Genomic DNA, 24,697 nt, shown 5'->3' with positions numbered 1-24,697 from the left:
ATCTCGAACAAATTTTCAAGAGTATCTTCGTCATTGTTGTTAAAGAATTTTGCCAACAATTGCTTTTTCTCAAAAATAGTTATGCCTTTTCCGCTTTTCATCTTTCTCAAAATTTTCTCCACTACACCACGACGTAAAATCTCATTGTTGTTTTCATGAATCAGTTCGATCATTTGGGCAATTGACTTTTTATGCAAAATGAGGTGCACCAAATCAGACTCTGATTTATCTTTTGCCAAAGCTTCGGCTAATTGTCTCAAGCTGTACGTACTCATGGCGATGTAGATTTCTTCTGATTGATTTTTTTAAGATGCATCATGTTAAATAAATATGAAATGTTTTTGTGGTGAATAATTTTCAACGAAAGAAAGAAAAGGAAGGGGGGGGGGAGGCTTTTGAGGGGGGGCGTGCCCTAAAACGGATTAAGTGAAATATACTCTAAATTGATACTTTTAACTTTTTATTGCAAATGATATAGAAAATTATACATCATTATTAGAATTGTCAAATGAATGTACATGTTCCAAAGCAGGTTTCCTCGAATAATACAACGTTTGTTCCTCAAAATCAGATAAAAAATCTTCTGCAGGTACTTGATCTCCTTCTGAATCAGCCACATATTCTACAAGGTAAAGGTTTTTCTCCTGTTTTTCAAAGTATTTTTCTGTAAGTTTATCTTTTCTTTTACACATGAGTTGATCTTCAACTTTTTGTTAGACTCCTCTACCTCACTGCTTTGAATTTTCTGTAACTTCTCAGAAGCTACATCACATTTCAATTTATTTAAAATTTCTTCTATTCAAGATGGTGACTCATCTGAATGTGGTCTTTTTCGCGTAAATCTTTCCAAAATTTTCTCAGCTTCTTCTTTTGTAGGATTATGATTTATCAAAAACTGCAAAATAGTTTAAGTCAAATATAATTCTAATGCATTTTTTATTAAAAAATATGGAACTCACCATTTTGTTGTGTATCAGTTGAGATGAAATATGTATTCTCCGTGGATTAGTCTGATCTAACTGTCGTAAAACAAACTTATTGATTTGACTGACGATTGTAGAATAACAATAATTTTACATACTTGGCTGAAATATACTGTTCAAGTTATGTATCAGTTTTAAAATTATCCAATAATGGGAAATTGAAATATCATTTTTCACACGTGCAATGAAAAATGTCTTATAAAAATTTCAAAATTGTGCAATATTTTACTGGAAAAACACCATACGCAATAAAAAGATGAAATTTGAGATTTTTCCTTCTTTGTGGGCACTAGGACATGTTTCGAACAAGTCGTGATGGTACTAGTAAAATACACTTACACGATCGCAACTTTTCTTGGAAAAAAAACCATTCCTACTTGAAATATGATCCTCTGCACACGTGCAAATAGGAATATTTGAATAAAATGTAAAAGTGCGAAATGATTTCCTGGAAAAACATCATTTGCGAAAAATGAAATTGGAGATTTTCCTTTACAAAAGTTAAATATGACGTCATCGTATTCCGGGATGGGAGGGGGGGGGGTGTAGAGGTGTGGGGGGGGGGGGGCGTGGGTGTCCTGTACAATTGGTATGTGCATTTTGTCCGAGCTGAAATGCGACCTAGTCAGATCGGGCCCGAATTTTGGATCTACACGTTTTTGACACTCACAGATCACGAATATCGTGTGCACTAAAAAACCGATTTTTCCTGGACTCCACAGAACAGGTGTGAAACATGTCCATGCAAAAGGAAAAATCTCCAATTTCATTTTTCGCAAATGATGCTTTTCCAGGAAATCATTTCGCAACTGTACATTTTTATCAGATATTCCTATTTGCACGTGTGCACAGGATCATATTTCAAGTGAGAATGGTTTTTTTCCAAGAAAAGTTGCGATAGTGTAAGTGTATTTTACTAGTGCCATCAAGACTTGTTCGAAACATGTCCTAGTGCACACAAAGAAGGAAAATCTCAAATTTCATCTTTTTATTGCGTATGGTGTTTTTCCGGTAAAATATTGCACAATTTTGAAATTTTTATGAGACATTTTTCATTGCACGTGTGAAAAATCATATTTCAATTTTCCATTATTGGATAATTTTATAACTGATACATAACTTGAACAGTATATTTCAACCAAGTGTGTAAAATTATTGTTATTCTACAATCGTCAGTCAAACTAATAAGTTTGTTTTACAACAGTTAGATCAGGCTAATCCACGGAGAGTACATATTTCATCTCAGCTGATACACAACAAAATGGTGAGTTCCATATTTTTTAATAAAAAAAAATGCATTAGAATTATATTTGATGTAAACTATTTCGCAGTTTTTGGTAAATCATAATCCTACAAAAGAAGAAGCTGAGAAGATTTTGGAAAGATTTACGCGAAAAAGACCACATTTAGATGAGTCACCATCTTGGATAGAAGAAAATTTAAATAAATTGAAACGTGATATAGTTTCTGAGAAGTTACAGAAATTTTCAAAGGAGTGAGGTAGAGGAGTCTAACAAAAAAGTTGAAGATCAACTCATGTGTAAAAGAAAAGATAAACTTACAGAAAAATACTTTGAAAAACAGGAGAAAACCCTTTACCTTGTAGAATATATGACTGATTCAGAAGGAGATCAAGTACCTGCAGAAGATTTTTTATCTGATTTTGAGGAACACACGTTGTATTATTCGAGGAAACCTGCTTTGGAACATGTACATTCATCTGACAATTATAATAATGATGTATAATTTTCTATATCATTTGCAATAAAAAGTTAAAAGTATCAATTTAGAGTGTTTTGCAGTGTTTGGGCACGGCCCCCCCTCCCTTTCTTTTTCTCTTTCGTTGAAAATTATTCATCACAAAAAAAACATTTCATATTTATTTAACATGATGCATCTTAAAAAAGGAATCAGAAGAAATCTTCATCGCCATGAGTACGTACAGCTTGAGACAATTAGCCGAAGCTTTGGCAAAAAATAAATCAGAGTCTGATTTGGTGCACCTCATTTTGCATAAAAAGTCAATTGCCCAAATGATCGAACTGATTCATGAAAACAACAATGAGATTTTACGTCGTGGTGTACTGGAGAAAATTTTGAGAAAGATGAAAAGCGGAAAAGGCATAACTATTTTTGAGAAAAAACAATTGTTGGTAAAATTCTTTAACACCAATGACGAAAATACTCTTGAAAATTTGTTCGAGATATTCTATGGCGATCAAATTCTGGATCCTGGAGAAGGTGAATACGATATTGTACAACATCCAGATAAAATCTGCAAAATGTGCTACACCAATGACTACGATACTGTCTTCATTCCATGTGGACACGTTGCTGCATGTCAAGGATGTGCTTCAAAAACAAGGCATTGTCCTATATGCCGAGAGCCATACGTCGAAACTACGAGAATATATTTTTCGTAAAAGAGTCTCAAGATAAATATTTTATGTAATGGAAAACCACAACTGATTAACTTTTAAATAAAATTAATTGTAAAACAATTAAATGAGTTTTATATTGTTTAAAAGTAGTTGCAGGCAATCGAGTAGATTTTGATAAAGAAATTCGATACAATCAATTTTGATTGTGCTATAAAATAAAACCATACTGATAAAAAAAATTTAATAAAATATTTTGCTGCGAAGTAAAAAAGGGCCTTGACAGACCTGAGGATTAGCCGAGAGACGGCTTAGCGTTATTATACTCGACATAATTTCCATCATTTTCCACTAAGTCGTCTCTCGGCTTAAGTCGTAAGTGTGTCTAGGGCAAAAGACTCAAAAGATGTTGAGAAAAAAAAATGCAGACATCACTTTGAAGAATTTTTTCACATGAAGAAAGTATTTGGTTGCAAGAAAAAAATCGCAAGATTATAAAAAAAGTTGTGATCTCAGTTTGAAGATTTTTTTGTGTTGCTAAAAATTTCAGTTTTGTTTTTTTCACTGATGTATGATGCATTTGCATATTGATTTTTTCATGATGCATCATTGAAACATTATCGTAACTGAAACATTTTTCTTGATGCATAGATGAAACATTTTGTGATGTAGAAAGAATTGATCTTAAATAGCAAATATCTCCCATAACAAATATGATGAGATGAAAATAAAATGTTCGTATAGTTAAATGCATAATGCATAACTTTATGTAATTGGTCTTCCAGCTTTTCTTCATTCTTCTTAACTTAAGAGGTTTCAGGTTCCAAATGTACAAGATTAAAACAACAGATATTTATGTCTTCTCATATTTTTTTATTTGACAGCATATGATTTTTATACACGTGCTACACTTTAAGAAATATTTGGCTTACTTGCTACAAAAGGGATTTCATGAAACAAGCGAAAGTAATTGATTGGTGGATCAAAAGTATTGCTGTTTGAAAAATTAGAATTTTCCAATCTTTGCACACCTAAAGATTTACAAACATTGCTCTATCTCTCAAAATATTCTTGTACATACCACTGTACAGAACTATTGTAAATCAAAGTTGCATTTATAAATTCAGAAAGTAACATTAATTTCTCAAATTCTGCAATATTTAGAGATAAACGATCAATTCCATTATTTTGGCTGAGAATAAGTAGTTCAGAATTTTCCACAGCACAGTAACTATGAATGTTCACGGAGTTGTCAAGTTGAATATTCAGCAACTCCAGTTTCATGTTGGCATCATCCTTTCCAGCATCCTCTCCCAATAATTTCCTTAAAGTTTGTTCATTGGCACAGAACGTTGTCCATGTATTTTGGGTGAATTCTACAGCGTCAATTCCATCCCAGTAGCTTACGGCACATATTTTAGCAACTGGTGAAAAATTCTCTGGAGAAAACCCGATCGTGATAAACAATGTACATGTTCGATTTAGAAAGTAGGTGTATGCATTCAGTAGTTCAGGAGTTGTATTTTATTGTCGATTTCTTGCATGTTGTTCCTCATCCTTTCGAAGTTCCTCAGCAGGATCAGAATTATATTTGTTGAAGTGCTGCTTTGCCTTCATTACATTTGGAACTTGATGTGATCTTTCTTTTGTCTCCATATTTTCAGATAAGTTATTTTGTGATTTATCACTTTTCACTAAGAAAATGCCTTCCACTCATCAATAAATCAGGGATACAAATGAGACTTTTTTTTCCAATGTTCAAATTCCTATAAAATATTTTAGGATCTTTTGATCGTACTGACGAAATTTCCCGAGAAAATTATGCAAACGTATGCAAAATGTTTGTTTCATACACGATGAAACATGTTTGGACATGTCATGTCATGTTCATATCTCAGAATAAAGTCTAGAGGTAGGATGCGAGGGGCAAATAGAACATTTTTCTAAATAACAAGTGAAGTTACTTTTTTTAAATTGTTTTTCAATATAATAAATAAAATTTTGTTAACATTTATTCAAGGGAGGATGAAGCTTTACGGTCAAGAACTAAAATTAATAGTATTCGGTGATGAAGTGCTAGTGAGTGCAAAGCTAAATTTATTTTATCAGTGTAAGAACGCAAATGTTTGACTTTATTTTAGTGAGTATCGCTTGAATTTTATTTTTTATGCCTATTCTACTGAGAGTCATCTTAAAAAAAATGATCTTCTACTAAAGAGGATTTCATCTTCTATTTTGTGATATGTGTCACAGAAATATACATAAATTTGATAATGAGTCATCAATGAAAAATGCATAAGTTAATTCAGCATCCCAGGTACCGAATTATAGAAGTGTATACAACATTTCATTCATAAAAATCAATTTTGTATGAAAAGTTGGTTCCTATTTTATTTTACTCTGCTGCCATTTCTCCACATAATCAAATTCTTAGGTAAATATTGTACATATATTTACAGATTTTTTCATATTTGCTAAATTATAATAAGAGAAAACACAAATCAATAATTCACTTTGAATAATTTTGTTCTGTAATGTTGTAAAAATTCTCTAATGTCAGAGAAAAAGAACATTGTAATACAAAGTTATGAGAAATCTAACATTTTTTACATACTTTCCCCACTTGCGATCAAGAGAGTTAAATGATTCATACACAAGACAAGAAATTTTGCCCACATTGACATTTTTTTCATTCATCTTTTAATTCTTTTATTTTATACATGATACAGGAGTGCAAATTTCGAATAATCCCGCACAACTGCATAAAAATGCATAGCAACATCTTTGATCATCAGTTTGTTTATTTGAAAATTGAGGATCTGAAACTAAGATTCTTGAAATTTCATGGCAGTCACCATCTGCAATAAGCTGAAATTCAATCAATTTCACGAAATTTATCACTTCTAATCTGAAATCACTGAACGAAAAATATTTTTTTAGACAAATTGCATAAAAATCGTTTGATCATATCATCAAGAGATGTGAATGATGTGAGATACAATCATGTAAGTGGAAAAGTATGATATTTTTCGGTAATTTATGTTACAATTTAAATAAAAAAGACAAATATTGCAAACAATATTGAAATACGCAAGCTCAAAAGTTGCATGCTTTGAAAAAAAACTGTTTACATGCAAATCTCAACTCAATGACGTTTCAATATCTATTGATCAATATCCAATGAAAATGGTTTAAATTGCATGACGGCATCAACATCATGCTGTTCAATAACCAATGAAAATTATTGATAGTTCTTATCGCCAGTAAAATTAGTGAATATTGCGAAATTCCACTCAATTTTACAATTATATTGCGCACTGCAAGACATTTTTTCCATGTTGCTTCATTCCTCTGAAGGAATCAAATTGTCGCGCAAAGACTCATATAAATAGTCTCTCCCATATGGTCTCGAGCGCGCGAAAAGGTCTCAAATTGCATTTGCATTTTTCCACACTTGGACAGTGCATAAGCCAGAGACTAGAGAGAATCCCGCTTACTGCATAGGAAAGACTTCTGGCAAACCTTCTATCATGGCACGAGTGGCATAATGGATAAGGTGCTGGACTCGCAACCGAGAGGTCTGGTGATCAATTCCCATGGACGGCAGATCTTTTCACATACATTTGTATAGGGGAAAAAAAAATACATGAGAAAAAGTCCACCAAAGTAATTTCCGTTAATTCAAAATGACCATCAAAAAGCGCGCAATATCAAAAAGTTCAAAGTTCCAAAAAGTTCAAGATGGCCGTCTAGTGCATTGCATTTAAAAAAATAACATCATTGTGCTCCACGGAGAGTTTTCATCAGCAAATGTAGTATGTACATCACTGTGCTCCACGGAGAGTTTTCATCAGCAAATGTAGTACCAACATCACTGTGCTCCACGGCAGACTTGTGGTATATACATCATTGTGCTCCTCGGCAGACTTATGGTATATTATATACATCATTGTGCTCCTCGGCAGACTTATGGTATATTATATACATCATTGTGCTCTCCATAACATCATCGTGCTCCATATTCAATTAAAATTATTAACCAAAAAATCAGATTCATGGTTCAGGGGGAGGGTAGCGGGGGTGCGGGGGGCGGGGGAATCGGCCTGATTCCCACGCTGGTGTCCCCTTCCTACGACATGTCCATGGAATGTCCGAGGACATTTACATCACGCTGCTGTCCCCTTACTACTCATATCTTCTCAGAGGGGTGTGGCCTATTTTTTATGCGAATGAATTAAATACTAATGCCTGCAAAACTTCTAAATTAAATAAGGAATTCCATTAAATTATAAGAGTCTCAGGAACATTATTTATTCTGAATTGCTCTTGTAGTCTGTGAATTCATTTAGAAAACGTTTAAAATTTATATGATTACGTGCAGAAAATTCTGTTGTTTACATACTTATGGTGTCATAAACATTGAACTCCTACACTTCTAATGGCTTCTTTTTCACAGTGACAACAACAACTTCTTGTCTTATATTCTCTTATTTAAGCAAACTTCTCTAGTAGGTATATTGTTCATAAAATTCAATTGCAATTCTTCATTAATCGATATGAACAAATACTTGAAAAATTTATTATATATTATTTCTAGTTTCAGATAAACATTGTGAACATTCTTTTGCTGAAGACATAAAAATGAAATGAAATATTGTATTGAAAACTTCTATATAATATACAATATCACAGATCAATATTGTGTCAGCAACATAAAATTGAGAAATTGTTTGGAATGTTCCACTTTATTCTAGAAGTAAAATAAATTGACAGGATTCAGGAGGGAATTCCTTTCAGAAATTGAGTAGGTAATGTGTAGGAATTTTTCTTGAGGGAAATTGTAACACGATTTCAAACAGATGACAGACTTCTCTGAATATCAATTGCTTTAACGGTTTCACAGCAACTTTAGAGAATTTAAATTGCAAATGATGAAATAAACATAGGCTGAAAGTACAAATTTATTGGATTTGAGAGTAAAATCTTGTAATTTAGCTATACGGCTATTGTGTTGATTCCTGTCAGTTAGTTTCATCAAGGATGCAATTTTACTTAATAAAAGTCTAATGGGAAAGATTCTTCAGTTCGTAATGGAAAGCGAGTGTCACGCTGAGAAAATGATTTTCCACGAGAAAAATTGAAGTGCATATCTTTTACTAGAGCAACATAACATGTAATATTAAATGCAATTTGTTGGTTTGTTTATTGAATGTGAAACTCAAAACTAACTTGAAATGAGGGCAGTAACTGCAGGCTAGTGATAGGCTTCTTTTAGTTTATGGGAGTTGTGATTCTTTTAAGGGGAATTCAGTTTGTCAGAAAAATGAAGTTAAAACGTATAGTACATTTTTAAAATTTCTTAGATTGTGCAAATTGACATCGTTATGAAAAAGATCTGCAACAAGATGGCCTACAGCATATAAAAAAAACAAAATAAAATTGATTTTGAGGTTTATTGATCCTTCACGCCTTTTAGATCAGGAAAATTTCAACAAGTCGAAATTCGAATCCCTGTACTTCACACATTTTGTATATATCTATCCGAGAGGTGTGCAAGAACCGTTTAAAACCGAACAAACGTCAAATGAGATTTGTACGTCAATGGCCAAAACGCTACCTGAACAAACTTATTTTGACGTTTATTCGGTTTCAACGGTTCTGGCACACCTCTGGTCTATCCCATTATTTCGCACTCCAAATTTGATTGAGCTAAATTGAATTTGGAGTGATGTTTAAAAGAAGAAGAAGAGTATGAAAGAATGAGATAGACATATACAAAGCATGTCAGAAAGACAGGGATTCGAATTTCGACTTCATGAAATTTTTCTGATCTAAAAAGTGTGCCGGAGCCATTATAAACCAATTTAAAAATAGCAGAACTGCTTGTAATCTGGGGCAGACCGCATATAAAGAACAATTTCTGAAATTTTAAGTATAACATTTTCAGCACAAATTGAAGTTTTTGTTAATTATTTTTCAGGAATGTTGTTAAGGAGCTTATAAAATAATTTATCGTGCTTTTAAATATTTTGTTTATGAATAATTAAAATGTCACTTAAGAATAGCGAAAGAAAAATTTATTAGTACTTCAAATACTTCACCACATCTAAATTAAAGTAAACACAAAACTGTTCACACTGAAGTATCATCAAAGCAATTTTATTTTAAATCATATTTAAAATTAAAGGAATTTAGTGTTAATATCTCATAAAAAGGCTAAATATATGGGTAGAACACATTATTCATTAAATATTGGGAGAAATTTCCATAGTTAATTAATTTGTTTACAGTGTCCAATATTACCTTCAAAGTGTCCAACATTATAAGCTGTCCCAAATTACAAGCATTTCCCCTAGTTATTCAAAACTATTTATCAAATCTTTCATCAAGAAAACTTAGGTACTTTTAAGTTCTAAGAGAAATTTACAAGTACAACAAAAATTAAATTAAATTCTTCAGAAATTATGATAGACATTGAGGATAGAAAGACCAAAAACAATGCGGGACGTCGATCTAAAAACTTTATCGGCTGAAAGTGACAATAAAAAGTTCTATCAATTGATTGAAAATCGGTTAGATTGGAACGAAAACCGCGAAAATTCATTAATTGTCTCAATAATATCGATAGCAAATAAATATAGTAGACTAATGGTGCTATTCCAATGAAAAAATGAGCATGTTTTTTAGCACATTACTGTTCTCAAGTACTAAAAAGACCATGACTGTTCCCACATGTTATTTTAATTAATGTCAGATGGCGTTGTGATCGGGTGAAAGCTTGCTTGGTGGGAATATTCGAATTCGGATTTCGGTTGGGAAATCGACAAGATTAATTTAATGTTTTCACTTTCATAATATTTTCTACCTTTTCTTTATCATGATTGGCAAGATGTAAGGTTCTTATCTCTACACAAAAACTTCATATTTTACGCCGTCCTTGTCGTGTTCCAAAATCACCAAATAGCCATGACAGAAACCAACACAAAAGAAAAGTTCAACCGAAATCCGAATTCGAATATTCCCTCCGAACAAGCTTTCACGCGACCACAATGCCATTTGACATTCAGTTAGTAGTAACTTGTCATGCCAGCTTGGTGGCGTGATGCAGTTGGATGATCGAGAGCTAACAACTTTAGCCTCGACCGCGGGTTTTCTCAGGTTTTCCATAAGTTTTTCCGTGAATGTTCAGAGGTGAAAATTCAGCGAGCAGCATTATTATTCTCTACACATTGTTTTCCGTGAAATGACATATAGGAACAGTCATTGTCTATTTTATAGTACTTGAGAACGGTAATGTTCTAAAAAAACCATGGTCAGTTTTTCATTGGAATAGCACCATAAGTCGAGTTATGATAGACTGTTGATAAGTTGTAATTGTAGAAGTTGACAACTTTCATTTTGCTGATATAAACTAATGCGTTTTTCTCAATTTTTGAATTGAAACAGGTATTCGTAATTTTAAAAATAAATATAAAAAGAAATAGTAAAATATTATATATATAAAATAAATAAATGACGAATTTCATGAAGGTTTGTAAAGGGACTAAATGAATCAAAAGAGTATCCTTTCTACACTCGACGAAACTTTTCCATCTTTTTAACAAATAAAGGCTTTTTTTTAACTCTTTCCGGACCGCAGCATATGCTGCAAGCCAATTTCACCATTTTTTAATCAAAAATATCTAAGCTCAGGAATTAATTGAGGTCCTACAAAAAATATCTTACATTTGGACATCCTTATAGTTTGTAATCATCCACAAGAATCTTATTTTTATCAGTTATGAATAATTAAAAAACATCATTGTTCACAGAATATTCATATGCTGCTTTGGGTACTCAGAGTCCCAAAAGAGACGAAAGAGTTAACAAATTTTTAACAAATAAATGGCAAACCATTCCAATCAGAGTAAGGTTGTATCTGATTTTAGTGGTTTATCTTTTTCATAAGGGGTATTCAGACCTACTACCTTGCAAATATAAGTTCAATCTGGGCTATTGTACTATATTTAAGCATCACAATAGCTGTGTCTCTGAAAGGATTGTAGTTAAATCGCATTAATATGTCTTCAGCTAGAATAAGTGGCTTTATATGTAGCAAAATGAAGAAGTAAAATGAAGTAAACTTAACTCTCTTTAGAATTTAGTATGCGTGTATTCTGAAATATTTTTTTAAAAAAATGCTTCGTATGTGAAAATAATAGTTAAATTGAGATTTGTTGTCAAGAAAAGCAGAATAATGAAAATCAACACAATTCAGAAAATCATGTGTACTTCAATTATTTCTTATTACACCCTCATACGTTTTTCAAACTCTTTCTTCGTCTTCAGTTTCATTAACTTTCTTTATTCTTCTCTTTACATTAAAAGTTAGAGCTTTTTCCGTTTTGAGCGAGACATCGCGTGCATTTTGATACGTAGAAGCGTCTTAATTTTTGTGAATTTTCCTCAAAATACACAACAAACAACATTTATATCATTATTCCAAGTACAAGAGAGTTCATTGTAAATGTACCACAGTGATTTTAAGGGAAAATAATTAAAAGTTGTGCGAAATTTCTTACAGAAGTGGAGACTCAGTGCGCGCGATATCATGAAAATGTCTTATACTATGGAACTCTTGTCTAAATCAACACAAAAATGATGAATTTTTCCATGAACCAAGTATTTTTTATATATAAACCGGATAGAGAGAAAGATAAATATTTTTTTACAATGTAAAAAGTGTGAAGAAGTTGGTGAGTGCAAGAGAATTGAGGCTGGAAGTGGAGTTATTCTTTTTTTACATCAACCCCTCGATAAAAACGAAGAGAGACGAATTTGTAACGCTGACAGGAAACATATACAAAGTAAACAAGTTAACAATATCAAGGATTTGGAGGCGTATCTTTTTCACGGGTAAAAAAAATCAACAAGAGAATTTACCTTCGGGACTAAAATCACTTAAACTGCCAAAGAAGTATGACAACGGGAGCAGCCATCGGAGACACACCAGTTCCTGCTACTGCGACAGGTCGTCCTGCAAATCCTAATCCCGAAGGCGAAATGGATGCTCTACTGCTCGGCCGAACAAGGGTGAGTCTTCTGAACTTTGCCTTTGGCTTTGGATGATTTGTCTAAATTGTAGTGCATCTGTTTTTGACTAATTAAATGAATGAAGAATATTCACTATTCAGTTATCACGGAGATCTCAATACTAATTTTGAAGATGTATTTGCATGAAAAAATGTCATAACTGTCAGACAGATGGTTATATCAAGATCATGTGTCATGCAATCTTGTAACACAGTTTCAACAATAATTTTGTTCCAAGTACATTGTCAAATTTTTAAACAAACGTATTTGAAATTATCTTTAAAATGAAACACAGATTAGCCGTATGAAAACCTGAAAAACAATAAAATTTGAAAATTAAAAAATATAAGAAAACAAGAAAATAAGCCCCTGGACACAGCTTTTCATAGTAGATCTTGAAGAACACTGGTTCCCAGACCGCTATGGCTATGAGACATACACTTGAACCCTGTCTAAAAATATAAAAAAGAAATCTCAAGAAGAAGGGGAAAACGTGCTTTTATGGACTTTTTCAAGCCTCAACTCTTATCACAATTTCACTTTCCATCTTGGCTCTTCCTCAACGAATTTTGTCTCAATACGAGTGAAAATTTCCGCCTAGAGAACCGACGCCATTATCTCCCTTTTTCTGAGCTCATACTGAAATATGATTTTATTCTTAGCAGGATCATAGTCCCTGGGGGGCTCAGCAATAACGAATAATTTATGAGATATATTTTTAAATTACAGAATTAACGGATAATAGTTAGTTATAAGCACTTTTCTTCATGGCATTTCGTAGGGAAAATTTTCACAAATTGATAATTGTACTATCCCTCTTTAAGAAAGATTTGTGACGATTGTAAAATTTAGGGAAATCCTTACATTTCCCATAAATTATGTTACTTAACATCACGTATTTTGGTTCATGAATTTTTATCTAAATTATCTAATTTATATTTTACTATTAAATTGTGCTTCGTACTCTCCTGACCCTCCACTGAGAGAAATCCGAAAAAGTTAAAATAACATTCCGGAAATGTTAATTTTACCCTGCAGTAACGGTCCGAAAACGGTGTAAATAGTAGGTGAGATCGTTAAGAATCTCACCTAATATTACCCTTTTTGGTGTGTTATGGGTTAAAGTTACCCTTCTTTCATGTTGATTTTACCGTTAAGAGGTGTAAAATTAACATTAAAAAATGTTGATATATTTTTACACCCAAAAAGTGTTAAAGTTATGATGTAAAAAAGTTAATCATAGCCTCTTTTTTTTCTCAGGATCCTGATTATGAAAATTGCAATGACCTAATAATTTTCGCAATTATCAAGACGATTAAATGACTTTGGTTCATCGGTAACGTAAATACTATCCAAAACTGGTTGGAACCGGTATATTTGTCTGGTAAACTGGTAATAAACCTGGGGTAAAATAATAACTTTTCGATACTATCGAATCGATAGTATTGATAAATCTGTATTTGTTATAGCCTCTACACACTAGAAAAATTTATCTCCATATTGAAGAGTTTTTTCTACACAAGCGTAAGGAATTTGCATTAATATGGACATAAATTTCTCTACTGTGTAGGAGTCATTAGATAAAGTGATTATTGTGACATTCTTAATAGAATGAAAATGTTAACACTTATTTGTATTAGCTACAAAAAGACCAGCTATCGTTTAAAATTTTTAAAATCGATAGTTGATACTATCGAACTGAGGTTATCATGTTACCACTGATATGAATCGATAATCCATTTTTTCGAAATTCAATTGTATTAATCTTCAGTTGTTTTGAGCAATCTGTTGAGTGATTAGTAAATTTTGCGTGATTGGTAGGTTTAAATCAGTGCAGTAGTGAATTGATACTCATAAACGCTGCACTGTACAAGTGAGCAGTAAAAAGTTAAAGGACTATGGGCAAAAATGTATTTTAGGCGCATTTTATAGGTAATGACAAAGGATGAAAAACTGCCGAGACTCAGGAGGATATTCGCTGGAAGTCCTTGTAAGAACGCATTTATCCTTTCGAAAAAATAACTATTTTGATATCGAATTACTCAAGATCGTCTGAAACGATTATGATGAAATTCGGTATGAGATCAGTGTATGACTTAGGCTATTTATCCATGGATACTACCCTATTCCTCCACCCTTCCTTCCAGGAGCCCCCATACAAAATGTGGACATTTTTCATTATAACTTTTCTCTGAGAAAAAGGAGAAAGCTGAAACTTGGCATGGGGCCTAGGTTTATCAAAGACTCTTCAATTATGTTAATAAACTCATCTCCCCTATTCTCCTTCTTGTAGCCCTCATATAAAATAATGACTTTTTCCATTATAACTCCTCTGTAAAAAGAAGTAGAAATCAGAAACTTAATGGGTAATGGGAGGCTCTTTAACCGTGTATATATACGTTTCCCTCTGCCACTCATTCCAGCAGTCCCCATACAAAATGAGAACATTTTCCACTATAACTCCTCTCTGAGAAAAGGTGTAAAGCTGGAACTCGGCATGGCAACAAGGTTTATAGAAGGCTGTTCAGTTTTTATAAAACCTGATTACGCTTCTAAAAAGAAAATAAATAAATGAATAAATCTCAGTTACAAAAATGAGTCAAGATATGTAATTATTCTATTAAAATCGATGAATAAAATGAGGTTATATCTCTATCTATAACACATTAAAAATATCCAGAGAATGTATATTAACTTTTTAGAAATTTCTTAACTTTTGAAATCTTGTTTGAAATAAAAAAATAATACATTATTGCAAAAAACTTTGCACCATACTCGAATTCGTGAACATGCCTCGATGCTTTTTCCACAAGTGTGACCTCTAAATGACTTTATTTATTAAAACAAATAATTCCAAACTACTTTCAGGGTATATATAGAATTTATACTTGGAATTCAATTCCATTCACGAAGGTCTCAAATTTCTAATTACCTAACATTTTCTTAAAAATAATTTTTCAAAACGTATTAGGTCTTTTAACTTTAAGGGCAGAATCACATTGACAGTAAAATGCTCACCGTCACCGTCAAAGCCCTCACCGTATTTCGTTAATTTACGTATTTTCATTGCAATTCTTACGCAAATTCTCGATTACCGTATTACCTTATCTCATACTCGGTGGCACTAGGTGAAAATAATATAAGAAAATTGAAGAAATAAAACGAAAATGCGATAAACGGTGAGCAAAAAACTGTACGATTAATTTCTCTTACAGTTTTTTGCTCACCGTTTATCGAATTTTTATTTTATTTCTTCAACTTTCTTATATTATTTTCACTTTTAGAGCCACCGAGTATAAGATAAGGTAATACAGTAATGGAAAATTTGCGTAGAAATTGCAATGAAATGCGTGAATTAACGAAATACGACGAGGCTACAGCGAGTTTTTTAATATCAATGTGATTCTGCCCTAATATACAACCCTAAGTCAAAATTTTTTGAAAAATCTTACCTTTTTAGGGGAGTAATATGGTTAAATCTTCAGTTTAAAGACCTATCCTTAACGGTAAACTGGGGATTTAATATTGAACAAGAAAGTTCCCTATTTCCCTAAATAACAAACAGCATCACTATATGTTAACAGCTTAAAATATTAAATGTTTTAGAGCACATTTCAATTTTTCGGAATTTTCAATGATTCTACTTCTTCTTTGGTAATTCTGATTTATTTATTTATTATAGGAAATAATAAGAGTTTAATTTACTCTTGTGTGTTACTTATGAATTTAGAAAGAAAAACTTTTGGAATACTATCAATCTTCTAGTATACTTTATTCTTGTGCAAGATCAAACCTTAACCACATCCACCTGTCCGCCTTGCTTCTGAACTGGTAAACATGAACATGGAATTCTAAATTTAGAGGCAAATTGTAACAGTGATGGCTGGCAGAGAGCCCCACTTTTCTGCGTGGATTCACTTGGGGTTGTTTTGTATATTCCGACCCTCACTAACTGAAAGCCAATATCTGACCGCACGGGGTTGTACGTGACGTGAATTCCCAAAGACTACACAATCATCCATTATACCGAGGAACTTTGAGGTGCCAAATGAAATTTGAATGTTGTCCAATTTGTTAGGCTTTTTCACATAGAGTTGCAATCCCAATTTCCTCTTTCAATTGGGATGCTTCATGCTGTTCGATGTCTTTCAATTTATCGTATACACTATATACTCCAACAGACCGTACACAATATGATACAATTTGCCATCGACAAATATCATGGTTTATACTTGGCCCCTTACTATCGAAAGCTTTTAGCATAAAACCCCAAACATTCCACGGATAATTGGGATGGAGGTTGCAAAAAAAAGGATTCCAGCAGTAGAACAAAGTCCTGAAAAGGCTAAAATATTTTGTTTATTTTGATTTATATTAAAATTGCAATAAAGATAGTGCACATTCAATTTCACATGGTTATATTTCATAGTTAGGAATGCGCTAGCAAAAAAAGAACTTTGATGATTTTTTTTTATCAAAAACGGATTTGCGATTTATGTCTGATGATATCGATTTGCGAAAAAATCAATATTCATTTTAGAAAAGATATTAGGGTAGAGTCAGTTCTTTTCGCCACCATTAAGCTTTAGGGGCCTCGTAAGGTGTGATATTTTTGTCAGACTAAAATGAATTTTTGTATAAAGATACTTTGAAGCAATATCTATCTATATATCTAGGATACGTACGTCTCGAGAATTTTAGAGAATCTCATTGAAAAATATGCATTTGCCCCAATTATGCTTGTTTCAGTACTTTTCGCCACCTGTTTTAAAACGAATTTCAATTAATTAAGAGACGTAATAACGTATTGGGATATTAGAATAGAACGTATTATGAGTGTTGAAATGCAACTTATTCTTAAATGCCTTAAATTAGTTGTTTTATATTAGGTGGCGAAAAAGTGCTTACATGACGAAAACGGCTGACTCTACCCTACCTAGTCTTTTTTGATTTATACAAAAATGGAACATACCTCATTTAATAGCAATGAAATTTATCATTTTTGAATTTTCAATGTTCAAAACATCGCTTCCTCATTCTTCAATTAAAATTCAAGGATTTCGCCTCCAATCTTGTCAATTAGATTCAGTACCACAAAAACAATTTCTTGTTAAGATTAATAAAATTCTTTAGTATTTTAACATATTGGGAGATAAACCATTATCACAAGTTGGAACTTTCTGCTACTATTCAAATTGAGACAAAAATTCAAGTTCATAACTTGTTCTAACTTCTCAGGAATTCCAAGACCCTTGACCTTGCAAACCTATTATTAAGGATGATTCAAGGGCATTCCTCAATATAGATGAAACTTCCGCCTATAAAACCTATAAAACGTATCCAAATGTGTGGCAGAACATCTCAGACTTTGCGAAGTGCTGGAACTCGTGACTTTATGCTAAAACTTAAAAGTACCTTTCGTGTCATTTACCATTTAACTGATCTCAATCGATTCGAATCGGTTCATAAATCACTCGAAAGATTCTCCAAAATATTTTTATGATTTGGAATTAATTTTCAGACAAAAAAAAAACATAACCGGTTCATAACCAAAATTAATGAGTTTAGACTTGTTGGAAAGTCCAAGACCTTTCCAGCAAGCCCTATCATGATACCATTATATTGAGAAATACGCTCTCTAGAGCCTTTTAAAACTTTGATCTTAAAAAGAACCCTTGTTAGGATTGATTTAACGATATATTCCTGCATTGACGAAATGTCAGGCTAGGTAATTTCTATAATATTTCCAATAATAAAACGTTTTCGACCAATCCCAAAAACATGGTTTTGGTGAGGATGGGGAGAGTGGGGGAAATCAAAGGCATGCTAATTATCCCAGGGTCGAGGTATAGAGTTCCCTCGAAGGTTCAAAGTCGAAGACGGGACGGACCTACAAACAACGCTACGTTATTTCTCAGAAATTATATGAAAAGAAAAAATTGAACCGCCCCATTTCTTTCCGGATTCCTCTTTGGAGTTTTAGTAGCAAAATTCTAATCCTCAGTTTATTTTGTGTTGCAAGATAAAATTTTGAAATTTGCAGCTTGATACATTTTGCCCCTGGGGGTGAATTCTGAAATTCATGAGTTATTCAGATGAGAAATTCGCAGCTTCTAGGTCGCCTTTTGTGAGTGTTTCGTTAAGTTTTCGCACAAAGTCTGATGTGAAACACTCATTATAGTATCTTAGAATTTATATGATAATTTTTGTGAAAGTGTCTTAAAACATTCAGAAAATGAGATCTCAGATCGGTGAATTTATCACGTGATAAACTCACAGTCTCAGAATTCATACCCTGGTTTCGCTTTATTTTAAAATTTATTCTAGAATCTTAAAAAAAAGGAAAGAATTAAAAAAATGGTTTATCGTTTTTAAAAATTGCATTCGTTTTTATTCACAATCTTCCTCGTAAAATGCATATTAATTTGTTATTTCAGGCTAAAATGTCTTAATTGAACTCTATCTCAATAATAATGAAATAATAATGAGGACACTGTTGACATCATCTGATGGTAATTTTCACTTGAAAAGTTTTTAGTCAGGTGCAGAAGTTTATTCATTGAATTATTCATGCAATTCGGAGGAAAACTTATTATTTTATGGGGGTATTTTAAGTGACTAACCAACTTTTTCTTGCTGAGTGAGTTATTTCAACCACCCTTTGAGGCTTGAAAGATTTCCTTCACAGAATCAATGAGAAACTCTTTTTCTTTCTTTCTATACATAATACCACAAACTTTCCCATCTTGGAGAAATGAATTTTTTATGATGATACTAGAGACAATAACCCCCATAGCATTATTGGTAATTTTCACTTTCATATTTTCCACATCGATTCTCAATGCCATTAATAACAACAAAAGCATGGGTGATAATAAAATTCCATTGATGACATAATTTGTCCTCCATTATATCATGAAAATGTTTATCTACCAGCGTCATTCTTAAGGAATTTTTTCGATGTCACTCTCTCTAGTTTCCTCGGGGATTTTCCATCCTCTTGCGCGCCCTTTTTGGCTCTGTCCTAGGCCAAAGAGAAAAAAATGACTACATGAGTTTACAAAGAATTTTATTGCTCTTCGTATATCATCGAAGAAAAAATTTGAAAGGCGGATTCTTGGAGGGTGCTGAGAGGCAGAAGATCTGATCAAATTTGATTATTTGGTGTATTAGATGCTTTAGAATACAACATTTTAATAGGATGACTCATGGAATGATAGCAAGGAGATAAATTGTAAAGAAAAATTATACAATTTTACATTTGGAAATATCATGAAAACATTATATCGTGTGTACAAATTTAGTAGTAAGATTTTTTGATTAGCGACAAAAAAATTCTCGTTAAAAAAGTATAGTAAAATATAATAATATAATAAATATAATAAAAAAATCAAAAAATATGCATTTCAGGATCAGTTCGCTAAAAATTCAAAATCATTTAAAATTGATTTAAACTTGACAAGAACGGTGTCAGCCAAAATCCCGAAAGCCAAAATCCCGAAAGCCAAAATCCCGAAAGCCAAAATCCCGAACGCCAAAATCCCGAAAAGGCCAAAATCCCGAAAAGGCCAAAATCCCGAAAGCCAAAATCCCGAATGTTCAAAATCCTGATAGGAATGAAATTATATGGAGGAAAATGTTTAGAAAAATTTCCCAAGACACAGAAGATTTCCCTTTGCCTCCAGCAAGCGCGGGTACAATCGTGGGAGTAGCTATAACACTTTTAAGAATTCGGGATTTTGGCTTTCGGGATTTTGGCCCTTTTGGGATTTTGGCTTTCGGGATTTTGGCGTTCGGGATTTTGGCGTTCGGGATTTTGGCTTTCGGGATTTTGACCGGGACCCGTTCAGAATAACCTTTCAAAAGAGTCCAAATAGGGTGAGAAATACTCTCCGTCTAGGCCTGATTAGTCGTTTGACTTTGAAAAACCTTACGAACGAAATGTTCCCTTGGATAATCTCAAAAGTGCTATCATACTTGCTCACTTAAATTCTAATACGATTCACAGTAATTGTCACTCATACGCATTCAAATATTTGATCTTTAAATTACTAAATGTTTAAACTTTGATCTATTCATTGATGGTAGAGCTGGCGAAGCATCCCAGGCTTTTCGAAGTAATCGAACTCGAGACTTAGATGCTACACCTCAAAAGTACTTTTCCATGTTTTACCGTATGCCGGTTCCCAACCGATATGAACCGATTTATAAATTACTCAAAATATTTCCCGAAATACATCTCAGGAGTAAATAATTGAATTTTCTATGAACCGGTTCATTACCGGTTGGAAACCGATTGGAATCGGTTCAGTTTAGTCAAAAATTCCAAGACCTTTCCAACGAGCCCAAAATGATCCCATTCGTCTGATAAATTCGCTCTATAGAGTCTTTTTTAACCTATGACCTTGAAAAACCTTTATTAGGAATGATTCAACGCATATTCACACCTGGTCAAATCCGCATGGATAAACACTAAAACATATCCAAAACTGAAAAAATTGCACGGCGGTCATGTTAATAATTAAAAGGCCTTTTAACAAGAGATTTTAAAAGACCCCAAGTCGCTGTCTTTAATCGTCTGGCTTCAACATGTATTCTTAGTCAAACGGATTGATGGACTAACAGGCTTCTCTATCATTGAAGATATATTATCAACAAGAAATGCGTACTTCTGAAGGATCGCTCAAGTATCAAGATCAATAATGTTTTTTTTAAGCTCTTAATCTTTAGGTGGAAAACTAGGTGAATTAAAATCGAAATCAAATAAGAAAAACTCTCTAAATTCCTCTTGTTAGCTATTTTCATCAAAAACTATTTTTTTTAATAACTTACACTGCGACCACGTGATATATTTTGTGGTCAATGTAAATATGTGGATGTAGGGGAATGTAGGCAGCCTTCGCACATTTTTTCGTGCTTCATATTCAGGACCTTTTTCTGACTAAACTGTAAAATGGGCAGTGAATTGCACTACACCAAAAAGTTCTCTGATCTTTTAAGTTTCTATGCATGCCTAGTGCACTATCACAGAATTGTTGGTTTTTCCTGGATAGGAAAATGAAAAAAAATATGACGATTTGTGCGATTCTTGCCCCCGGGGGCAGCGTTCACACGATGGGGGTTTGAGTTCGTCATTGCTTTTTTTCTCGAAATAAATTTTATCTACAATTAGAAATTATTTTCCGGTTGTCATACTGTACCCCCGTGAACCCGCGGAAACTATCACTGCACTAATAGAAGATCTTTAAAACACTTTTTTCTCAATTTTTTGGAGCACTGTTTTTTCTTCCAAATGAATATCGAAAATTTGAACATGTTCACACGGTTCACACTGTCAATAACCGTCGTCTCATGGAGATGGGAAGGAGACTATAAGTCTGTCGAAGAGGAAATGACCACAAATGTCTCACTGTGGCTTATGAGGCTTTATTGAGGTTATGATTTTCAAGTTGGAGTTGTCTGATGGATGTGCGAACGCTCACACATTCAGTGTTTGAAACCACACACAGTGTAGTACTTGCGAATTTTCCGCCACCGTGAAAATAGTTTCCCGCCGATGCAAAAAATTATTACGTAAATATCATCTCAAGTATACTCTTCATCCACTGTGTAAGTGATTTTTTTTTAAATTAGTTTAACTATGAGAAATCAAATGAAATGTGCGTCATCAAAATTATCCATTGTGGGCCAATTTTCTACTTGTGCTCCTAGCACCTAGAAAAGAAGGGCTTGGCTGCCTATTTTACAATAAAGATAAGGTTCATAAATACTTAACTTATGGCTAAGAAATGCGGAACCAACTCTTTGGAAATAAAGAGAAAATTCGCATCGTTCGAAAGCTCACACGTGTGAAGCCTGCCTACATTCCGCTAATGTCTATTGAAACGTACCGATGATGCGGGTGACTATGGCCTCTGGTAGTGACTACTCTCTACTGTTCGTAAGCTTTTTTTTTAATTCTAGCAGTTGAGAATGGTCTTCACGATCCCTGAGTGCTAGAATTATAGAAAAGCTTTCGATCAGTAGTAGGGCAAAGTCACCCGTATCTATGATATTAAAAAAAGAAACTTAAAATAAAGACTTTCAAGTATTTTTGGAATATATTTCAAAATTTTATAATATGCCATAACCATAACAGTTTTGAGAATGAAAAGAAGGGTTCAGTAATACCCCAGATCATTGATTTCTGATTTATTTTTAAGCCATAATAATAAAAATCGTGGGTGGATTTCGATTACAAGAACTGATGAAAAGTCACTGTTAATCCACCGATATAAGTCGAATTTTATATGCAGAGTATTCTGATAGATTACTCATAAGATTCGATAGATATTGTTTCAGAGGGTTGTCACGCGTTTAGGGAGCGTCTCTTGGGGGACGCGAAAGAGACGTGAAAGAAATGGAAATTTTCCCACCCATTTCACCAGCAATTTCCACACCTTTTTTCCTTGAGACTTTCACTCAAGTCCCTATAAAAGTAGATGTAATCGGAAGCCCACAGAGTCTCACCAAAAAATCCCTCCCCGAAAGGTTACACACAATTTTTGAGAGCGCGAGCCGAGTTCTCTAAAAAATACTTTCTATATAATTTCTTTAAACTTTATGAAAATAATGTCTGCAAACAAGGCAATAAAAATTCTAATGTAACTTCCTGCTATTCATCCATTTACTCTCACTCCAAATATCCCTTGCCTCCAAATCAGCCTAGGAAACTCCTGTAAACGGTTTTTTGTCCCTTGGTGGTGTGCCAAACTGCTAGCATTCAAAACAGTGTGTTGAAGGAAATGGATGAAATTACTTTCTTCCGTCGTGAGAACGTTCGCAGGATTTCACTCTAATTTCAAATAAGAGTGGTTTTGTGGTTTACGATGACCACATTTGCTTCCTGAATAATTTTTTTGTTCCTGTATTTGATACTTTGTATATATCTATTCCACACTGTCATTCACTGATTGATAGCGATTTTGGCTCAAGAAAAAACGATTAATATTTTTTAAATTGCCAAAAATACCTTATCTATATTTATTTCATCTGGTTATAGATTTTTGCACATTAGTTTTATCTCGGAGTGTAATAATAGAGGGGAAGAGGTACATTCCTCTCAACCCTGACCAGCTATGAACTTTACTATGAAAATTTTCCAGCCATTCTCCCTTATTGCATCAATTAAAAACGAAACTTTAAGATAAAAATTAATTTTCACTTTACAACAAAACTTTCATTGAACCTTATTCTAATAAATTTGTCATCAATTTCATTAATTTGTTCTGACTAATTGATATTTGATTCCGACGAGTAAAGGTTTATGAGAATGTATAGAAAGAGGTGGCGGCCAAAATTTCGAACGTCACAAACCCGCAAAACAAAATTTCGAAAAACTAAAATCCCTAAAAGCCAAAATCCCAAAAGTCAAAATCACGAACAGGTCGAAATGCCGGCCAATGAGTCAAAATCCTGATAGCCAAAAACCAGAAAGGCAAAATCCCGAGAAAATAAAATCCTTAAAAACCAAAATTCCGAATGGGTCAAAATCCGAATGCTAAAATACCGAAAAACTAAAATCCCTAAAAGCCAAAAAACTGAACGCGACGAAATACCGATAGCCAAAATCCCGAAAGCTAATCCCTAAGCGAGATCCCAAAAAGCCAAGATCGTGAATATGGCAAAATGCCGCCGTATCGGTCAAAATCCCGAATGGGTCAAAATCTTGATAGACAAAAACCATAAAAGCTAAAATCCCGAAAAACCAAAATCCCAAATGGGTTGAAATCTCGAAAGCCAAAATCCCGAATAGGTCGAAATGCCGCCTAATGGCTCGAAATCCGGATAGCCAAAAACCAGAAAGGCAAAATCCCGAGAAAATAAAATCCTTAAAAGCCAAAATTCCGAATGGGTCAAAATCCGAATGCAAAAATACCGAAAAACTAAAATCCCTAAAAGCCAAAATCCCGAATGGGTTAAAATCCCGAAAGCCAAATTTTGTTGTCCGGTATTTTGGCTTTAGAGATTTTTACCGGGATCCATCGAAAATTGTATTTTCTCAATTATATTACACATAGTAGGTGTTCAAAGATACGTTAATAGGCTGAAGCAAAGCTCAATGGGAGTTTTTTATTTCGAAAATGATATTTCGATTTAAAATGCCCTCTCGGTTCAAAAGGTCCTAAGATGATTTAAAAGCTTAATTTTCCTATTTAATTTGTGAAAAGAAAACTTTTTAAAATTAAAATACGAAGGTTTTGTGTTTGTGATAATTTCTAATTT

At 33.2% G+C, this 24,697-nt stretch overlaps 1 protein-coding gene across 3 annotated transcripts in view; it reads left to right on the top strand.

Annotated features, from left to right (window-relative positions):
• LOC129808058 (inactive dipeptidyl peptidase 10) overlaps positions 1–24,697 on the top strand; it is a 273,322-nt gene that overhangs the window by 77,059 nt on the left and 171,566 nt on the right. For 2 of the 3 annotated variants that reach the window (XM_055857738.1, XM_055857737.1), the window contains exon 2: positions 11,925–12,433. The exons of the other annotated variant lie outside the window; for it this stretch is intronic. In XM_055857738.1, coding sequence (XP_055713713.1) covers positions 12,320–12,433 — 114 coding nt within the window. In that variant the 5' untranslated portion in view covers positions 11,925–12,319. The remainder of the gene's footprint in view (positions 1–11,924; positions 12,434–24,697) is intronic. 3 annotated transcript variants of the gene reach the window in all.

This window comes from Phlebotomus papatasi, chromosome 3 (genome assembly GCF_024763615.1).
Source record: "Phlebotomus papatasi isolate M1 chromosome 3, Ppap_2.1, whole genome shotgun sequence".
Lineage (NCBI taxonomy): Eukaryota > Metazoa > Arthropoda > Insecta > Diptera > Psychodidae > Phlebotomus > Phlebotomus papatasi.
Note: the sequence above shows the minus strand (reverse complement) of the source record. Positions and strands in the feature narration are given on the sequence as shown.